Source organism: Hyla sarda, chromosome 1, assembly GCF_029499605.1.
Source record: "Hyla sarda isolate aHylSar1 chromosome 1, aHylSar1.hap1, whole genome shotgun sequence".
Classification (NCBI taxonomy): Eukaryota; Metazoa; Chordata; class Amphibia; order Anura; family Hylidae; genus Hyla; species Hyla sarda.
In genome coordinates, this window is record NC_079189.1 from 246489637 (window position 1) to 246497475 (window position 7839).

Below are 7839 nucleotides of genomic sequence, written 5' to 3' on the forward strand. Positions count from 1 at the left end.
TACCTAGCAAATAACAGTGTAATAAAAAAATATATACAAAAACCTGTGGTGTAAATGATTTTTTCCCCCTCTTTCTCACCAGTCCCAAAACAGTTACCTGAAAATGACACCATTTACAGAAGAAGAAAAAAGGAAAAAAAAAAAAATATATATATATATATAATACTGTTTATTAAAAAAAATAAACATACAGAAAGCATTGTCTTCTTGGAATTACGACAATAAAAAAAATACTTAATCCCGGGATGTTTTTATTTTTTATTTTATTTGCCCGTGCTAAAGGGGCTATAAAGTTAGTGTAGTTCATAATGTAGTGTCTGTACCTGCATTTGATGTCTGGTCTTGCAATTCTTAGGTTATCTTTTCCTTGTATTTTTATTTTTAGCAGCATTCAAAATCTGTTGTCTTGGGTTTTTCTCAGGTTGCAGTGGAACCCAAGACATTCCATCTCTAGTCAAATGTTGAAAAGAAGCTTGTCTGTGCTTCAATGGTTGGAGCGACTGCTGGGTGGGAGGGAGATAATTCTTGGTAGGGAATTGTAGTTTCAAGCTCAGCACGCATGGAAGGGAGCTCAGCTGTGCTGCACTGGGTACCCCACCCAGTGCAGCACAGCTGAGCTCCCTTCCATGCGTGCTGAGCTTGATATGTCACCTCCCATCTAGAAACAAGGGATCCTGAGCATTGTAGTGGGAGGGAGGGTACAGAAACAGAAAATAGCCAGTTCACACAAACAAGCCAGCAGCAGAATGGGGAACACAGGACACGGCCATTTACCAACAACACAAGCACAGATCCTTGTTTAGCATTGGTATTACTGGCTGACAGGTAATTTGGAAAGTCCTCTTGGATAACCCTTTTAAACAGTGCTCAAGAAATGTAGTTTTCAAAAAGGCGAGCCCTCTGTGCCCATCCGCATGGTGCCATACTATGAAATGAATGCTTCTAGGTGGAAATGCTTCCTTAATATGCAATGCATTTAGTAAGTTTTCAGAACCTTTCAAAACTTTTTATGTTGGGTCCATAGAAGCCCCAAGTATTAAATACATTTGTGGGTGTGTGGGACCCAGAAACAAGTCTACAATGAAGGAAGTTGTTATTGTGAAGCTCTAATAAACTGTTGTGACATGTTGTCATTTCATACCCAGGAGGTAGATAGCATAAAGAGGAAAGTGCTCAGTTACATTATGAATATGTTATATGTGAGGCGTAAGTGTTAGACATGTTACGGAATAATAAAACCAGGTATATAATATATACAATACCTTTCCCTTTTGTCACTTTCCTCTATTCAACTTCTAATAGAATCATGATGAATTCTGAAAAACTAAAGTCTCGGGTAACAGAGATCCATGACAGCAAAAAAAAACTGGAGCAGGACTTAAGGAAGCAAGCGAATGAAAACCGAGAGATTGACAAGAAAATGAATAGCTTGAAGCCAGATCTGATGCAGCTTCGGAAACTAAGAGACCAGTATCTTGTGTAAGTAACTTGGCTCCATGATTCTCCTGCCTCACTCAATGAACTCCTTTGCCCTTTTTTAATGCTTTATGTTTTTCACTTTTAATACATATGTCCCTTTAGTTGAAATTACTAACACAAAGTCCAGGAAACTGTCTTTGGCTATGCCATGACATAGTGCCGGTGAAACAAGCCGACTGTGTTGGCCAATGATTTAGTATTAGTACTATAAAGACATGTGGAGGGCAGAAATGGTTACTGATGCACTGGTTTTGCCAGGTGCTGTGTGAGGAGCAGAATTGCAATAAACAGCAGCAACAATGAAGTGGTTACATTAGCTGCTGCTGAGAAGCTAAAGGGAGGGGAAAGAACAGATTACACTACAGCCCTCTATACATAGAGCAAAAAGTACACTGCTATTTGCACAAGGGACAGCTGCTCTGATTTTAATATAGGTGCTCAAAGATGAGAGGAAAGCCTTGATATACCTTTTGTGTATCATCTGCAGCAGGCAGACAGACTCTGCTTGCAGGTGGACAGCCCAGGATTTTTTCTAAGCCTCCCCTCACCTGTGTTTTGTCCCGACAACAGAAAGTGGACAGCAGAATGCAAACAAGTGAGACACCTAGTGCCAATTTTTAGGGCTGTTTTCTTTTTTATTTTATTTTTTTGGGCAATGAAGAGATTTGCAAATATGTTAGGAATCACACAGGGGCTATCAAATAGAGAGAAGTTGTTTAAAATGGCATTTGACTTTCCATTGACTTCCTTAGGGTGTGATTTGGTAGGCAACTGTATTGCATTCCACAAATATTGGATGCCTGCTAAATTGTCCTACACATTTTGTTGACTCTTTGTATTCTTCGAATGTCCAATTGAAGTAAAGTGTCCCATGTGTGGCACGTTTTAGGGAGTTATTGCCAAAGATTTATTTAAAGTGATATCTGAGATCAACCAATCAATTTTTCTTTGGAAAATGAAAACTAAAATGTAATTGTCTGCTTTTGGGCAACTACGACACTTGTTCATTGCACTGCTGGATAAATGTACCTCATTTCATTTCAATTTTTTTTTGTATTTTATTGTGGGGGTTAGTGCCTTTTTTGTGTATTGCTTTTAACAGTTTTCTTCTGCATTAATACAAACATAACTTGCTGACTTGATGTAAAGCTTAACCATTTGTATTATGATTTCTGACTATTTCAATTCATATTGTAGCTGGCTAGTTGGGAAAGGTGCTCGACAGAAAGATATCAGTGAGTGGTTGGACATGAAGAATGAACCTGAAGAGTAAGTGTTGTCAACAGTATATTCATTACATATTTTAGTCATTCTATAATGTGGTATTGGTCACATTGTAGGATACTATTATTACACCATTTATAGTATCATTTAGGAAATGTTATTTAAGATATATAAAGCTGTAATATCGAATTGAAGACACATTTTTTGATGGATCTATTTTCTTCAAATATACTGACCAAACAAACTACATCATAAAAAAAAAAAGTTTACTAGTCAAAAAAAGTTTAAAATATTAAACTTTCAAAAATACAGACTTGTAACCATTTACAAGGATGTTAGTGAGGCATTTTTAACCCCTTTGTGACCCATAACTGTTCTAATCCTTCATGGTGCCTCTAAGGGTGTAGGGAGCAGGCTCTGTACCCCGCGACCCCTAGCTGATTTCAGTAGCTGGAAAAATTGGTCCTGCAAAAAAAAACAAGCTCTTATGAGTTTGTAAATTAAGAGTTATGGCTATTAAAAGGCAAGAAGAAAATTGAAACACAAAAATGTGCTTGTCATAAAGGAGGTGTTAACATTAAGGCAAGATTTACACTACTGCATTTCCAAGTGTAATTACACCCAAATTCCAGTGCAGCAAAATCCCATTGCTGGTAATGGGATTTTGCTGCACAGTGCACACTACGGAATTTCCGCAGAATTTCCACCTCCGAATGAATCATCTTGCTAAGGCTGGGTCCACACTACGTTTTGTCCCATACGGGAGCGCATACGGCAGGAGGGAGCTAAAACCTCGCGCTCCCGTATGTGACCGTATGCGCTCCCGTATGCCATTCACTTCAATGAGCCGACCGGAGTGAAACGTTCGGTCCGGTCGGCTCATTTTTGCGCCGTATGCGCTTTTACAACCGGACCTAAAACCGTGGTTGACCACGGTTTTAGGTCCGGTTGTAAAAGCGCATACGGCGCAAAAATGAGCCGACCGGACCGAACGTTTCACTCCGGTCGGCTCATTGAAGTGAATGACATACGGGAGCGCATACGGGAGCGCGAGGTTTTAGCTCCCTCCTGCCGTATGCGCTCCCGTATGGGACAAAATGTAGTGTGGACCCAGCCTTATTCTTTCATCGCAATCCGCCTGGAATACATTGCTGTCTATTGGGATGGCAATGTTTGCACAGTCCTAGCTAAACTCATAATCGCTCACAGAAAAATTCTGTAGTGTGAACCTCGCCTAATGGTCCTGCAAAAAGGCCCAGTAACTCAGTTTAAGATGATGAACAAGAGGGAGCATCTTACCAAGACATACACAGATCTTTCTTTCCTTTCAGTCCATACTCCATGATGGATGATGAGGAGGATCTCCCGCACCATGAAGAGAGAACCTGGTATATGGGAAAGATGAAACGTGAGCAGGCTGAAGACATGCTTAGTGGGAAGCCAGATGGTACTTTCTTGATTCGAGAGAGCAGGCAGAAAGGTTGCTATGCATGCTCTGTTGTGTAAGTAAAAATGTACAGGTTTTACATTAAATAGGTATCTGGATAGTATGTATTTTCTATATGCATTAACGCTTTTAATCTCACATTTTTTAGGGTTGATGGTGACACCAAGCACTGCGTTATCTACAAGACAGCCACCGGCTACGGCTTTGCTGAACCCTATTACCTTTATGCTTCTTTAAAAGAGCTAGTCCTACATTACCAGCACACATCCCTGGTGCAACACAATGATGCTCTGAATGTCACTCTGATGTATCCTGTGCTGGCACCACCATCACGGTGAACCTCTAGTCATCTATCCATGGTATCTTCTACCACATAAGAATGTGCCCTCGGAGTAAAGTTAGAGTTTCTAACTTTGATGAGCAACTCCTGCTAGAATAATCTCCTAGGGAATTAATGGCTTTGGGGGTTCAGACCTTTCAGAACATCTTTTCCTTAGATGGAATAGCTTTTTTGAGCATTGCCATTGTGAAGTTGGTAGTGTTTATATGCTGCAGTTATATCAGTAGCATTGTGTCATCTAATGCTTTTGGTAAATGCTAAAATCATACACAGTAGTGATTGAAAGTATATTTTAATGTTACAACACGCAGTAAGATCTATGCCTCCAGCCGTCTCTTAGAGGTGTTTAATCATATATTGTGGTTTCTTTCCGTTTTCTCCTTGGCAGAATCTAGATTCCTTTCTCATATAGGACGTTACACCTTCAGTTACCAGCCTCTCAATCTTATGTTGTAGCAGTGTCTTCTTTCTTTGTAGAGGAATCTGATCTACAGATCACTTGCTCTTCAGCTCACCACAAGCATTTGTGTTACAAATAGGGAAGCAAAACTAGAATACGGCCACTTTAGAAAAAGAAACGGGCTTTCTGTCTTTGTAAATGATACATCTAAACCTAGGTGACATACAGGATGGTCTTGTACCTTCTATGTATCCTTCTACTTTACAAAGCCAAAATAAGGGTGGTGATTGTGAGCACTACACTCTGCTCCACCAATGGATTCTTTACTCATATTGCTGATGTACGCCATCACATGAGGTAACTGTTCCTTGCATTGTCATTTTAGTAGTCTCACCAGAATGGGACTTTTGAAGCTGTCTATCACATTATTATTGTGATAAGGCTGCAAATAGAGAAACTGTAGAAAATAAAGACAGGGAGAGCTATATGACGAAAGCAACAATGATATTTCTTTAATAAGAAGATTCTGAAATTGAAGAATAATTCCAGATTGTGGTGCTGGTTCACCACACTGCTCCCTATGTACCTATCTGACACACAGTGTCATGTTTTCTTGGTTGTGATGGTCTTTTATCTCTGACATTTGAAGTGCATGCTGATTTGGCTTTGCAGAGCACCATATTTTAAATGATATTCTCAGAGGCTACCATCCAGACAGGTATCCAGATGCTGAATTTGTATTTGTATACCAGTTGTGAGAACAACCCCAGGACCTATATGCATATGAATGTGCCCCCAAACCGGAGAAAGGGCCTCAATACCTGATTTATATCTCTGTACAGGAGCTGACTACATTTTGTATATCTCGATGGGAATAAATGTGGAGATTCTTGACCTTGGTACTTAAATGGGCACTGTCATTATTATTATTTTTTGCATATGATACAGCAGGTAAAATAAATAAGTTTTGTAGGGAGACCCCTAAGGGACAGATTTATAAGGCCATGAAAATGACATAAAAATACATATTACAGGGAACAAATCTTATTTATTTTACCTGCTCTATCAATGCATAACATTTTTTTTTTATGACAGTGCCCATTTAATATTTTTATCATGTAGAAAGATGAATCTGTGACTTTTTTAATTTCATTACATGTTATCACAGGGAAGTAGTTTTCACATTCCTGTGTGGGATATTTTTCCATACAATCAATTATTGCTTATTCTTAAATACATTGTAACAATAGTTAAGTCCCTCCACATCTTTCACTGCACTGCAGTCCTTATAGCCTTAGACAGATATTTGGGGCCATATGGTGAAGAGATGACTTAGTCTCATGAAATAAATCATGGTTTTAAATGACCATTTTACTAGACTAGTGGTTAGAGAATGCCTCGCTCTGTAAATGGTTTGGATGCATATTATTACATTGCACTACTACATTAACCATATATCTGCCAATGAGATGGTAACGGATTACTGCTGTTTGGCAAGATAGAAAGACATGAGAATAAACACTACACTATTATTCCTTTATTAAAGGGGAATTCCAACCAAATCAGAAAATAATTCTGTCTTTTTTAGTTTTTACAAGTGTTAGCACCCCCTCATAAAACTAATAAGATGACATTTCCCATGGTCCTCTAGGAGAAATGAGACAGACAATCCTGGTTTATGGTGAGGTGGTGATTACTTAGACCAGTGTTGGCTGACCCCTGTGTGATATACAGTGTAAAAGGATAGCTATCTATAGTGACTAAGATGGAGTAGTGCCCACACTGATTTCAGGTCAGTTCTAAACTTTGTTTGTCGACTTCACCTAAACAGGTAAAATGGACAGATATAATATCTAATAATATTTGCACATTTAATGTACTGTATTTAGAAGAGAACACACAATGTAGGTCTTTATGCTATACTGTTTTTATCTTTTTAAGTAGAAACTCTGGCAGCTACACAGTCACTCTGTCCCTTCCAGCTGAGACGGGAAGTGTTGGCAGCTACAAAAAAAGGTCTGATTTATCCATGATAACCAATCAGAGCTCAGCTTTCACTCTACCAGAGCAATTGAAAGTTGAGCTGTGATTGGTTGCTCTTTGGCATATTTTAGTCTCAGACAGATTGGTTAATCTGGGCCAATGTGTGACAACACTTGATCTCTCCACAAGTGCGTGGAGATTCAGCGCGTCACCTAAGGGCTGTATTCACTGTTACTAAGCTGGATATTATCAAACAGCCAAGAAAGTGAAGATTTACAATCGAAAAGACTTCAGTTGTTTTCCTTGTAACATGTAAAGTGACGGTGACCTTCATTGCTGCAGGAAGCCTGGATGCTGTATACGTTCTGATAACCTAGACTTGATTCCACTGTACATAAGCTGTGATTGATCATCATTTCTGAAGATGTACAGTCCAGTCTCAACATGAGCGTTAGAGTTTTAGGGACTTTATTTTCTAGTTTGAGAACGCTGCTGGACTGATCGCTGATGTATTCTTTTTTATAGAAATGTATCGGTTCACCTCATTGAGAAAATGCAATTGCCCATTCCTAAGCAATCATGACCAAATGGTAAAACACTAAACCTTCATGTTGTTGCGATAGTATACCTCACAGTAAAGCTGCCCATAGACCGGCTTATAGATATTCTCCCCTGACTCCTCCAATTACCTGTTGGGAATGTTATTTCTATAGATGCGGAATAAGCATCTGACAAATCATCTGGTGCTGTGCATTATGGGACAGGAAGCAAACCAAACATCTGATGCTTGTTTCTCCCAACAGATTATGTCGGGCGTCTGCTGCCTGTCCCTATAAACAGGTTGTCAGTGGTTAAAGCAGAAAATCTATGGCCAGTTTAAAGGGGTACTCCGGTGCTTACACATCTTTTCCCCCTATCCAAAAGATAGGGGATAAGATGCCTGATCGCGGGAGTCCTGCCACTGGG

The 7839-nt window shown here is 39.4% G+C and overlaps 1 protein-coding gene across 2 annotated transcripts in view; it reads left to right on the forward strand.

Annotated features, from left to right (window-relative positions):
• PIK3R2 (phosphoinositide-3-kinase regulatory subunit 2) overlaps positions 1-7517 on the forward strand; it is a 79952-nt gene extending 72435 nt beyond the window's left edge. For both annotated transcript variants that reach the window (XM_056570034.1, XM_056570042.1), the window contains 4 exons: positions 1303-1479; positions 2677-2748; positions 4035-4205; positions 4299-7517. In XM_056570034.1, coding sequence (XP_056426009.1) covers positions 1303-1479; positions 2677-2748; positions 4035-4205; positions 4299-4488 — 610 coding nt within the window. In that variant the 3' untranslated portion in view covers positions 4489-7517. The remainder of the gene's footprint in view (positions 1-1302; positions 1480-2676; positions 2749-4034; positions 4206-4298) is intronic.
• Positions 7518-7839: the final 322 nt, after the last annotated feature.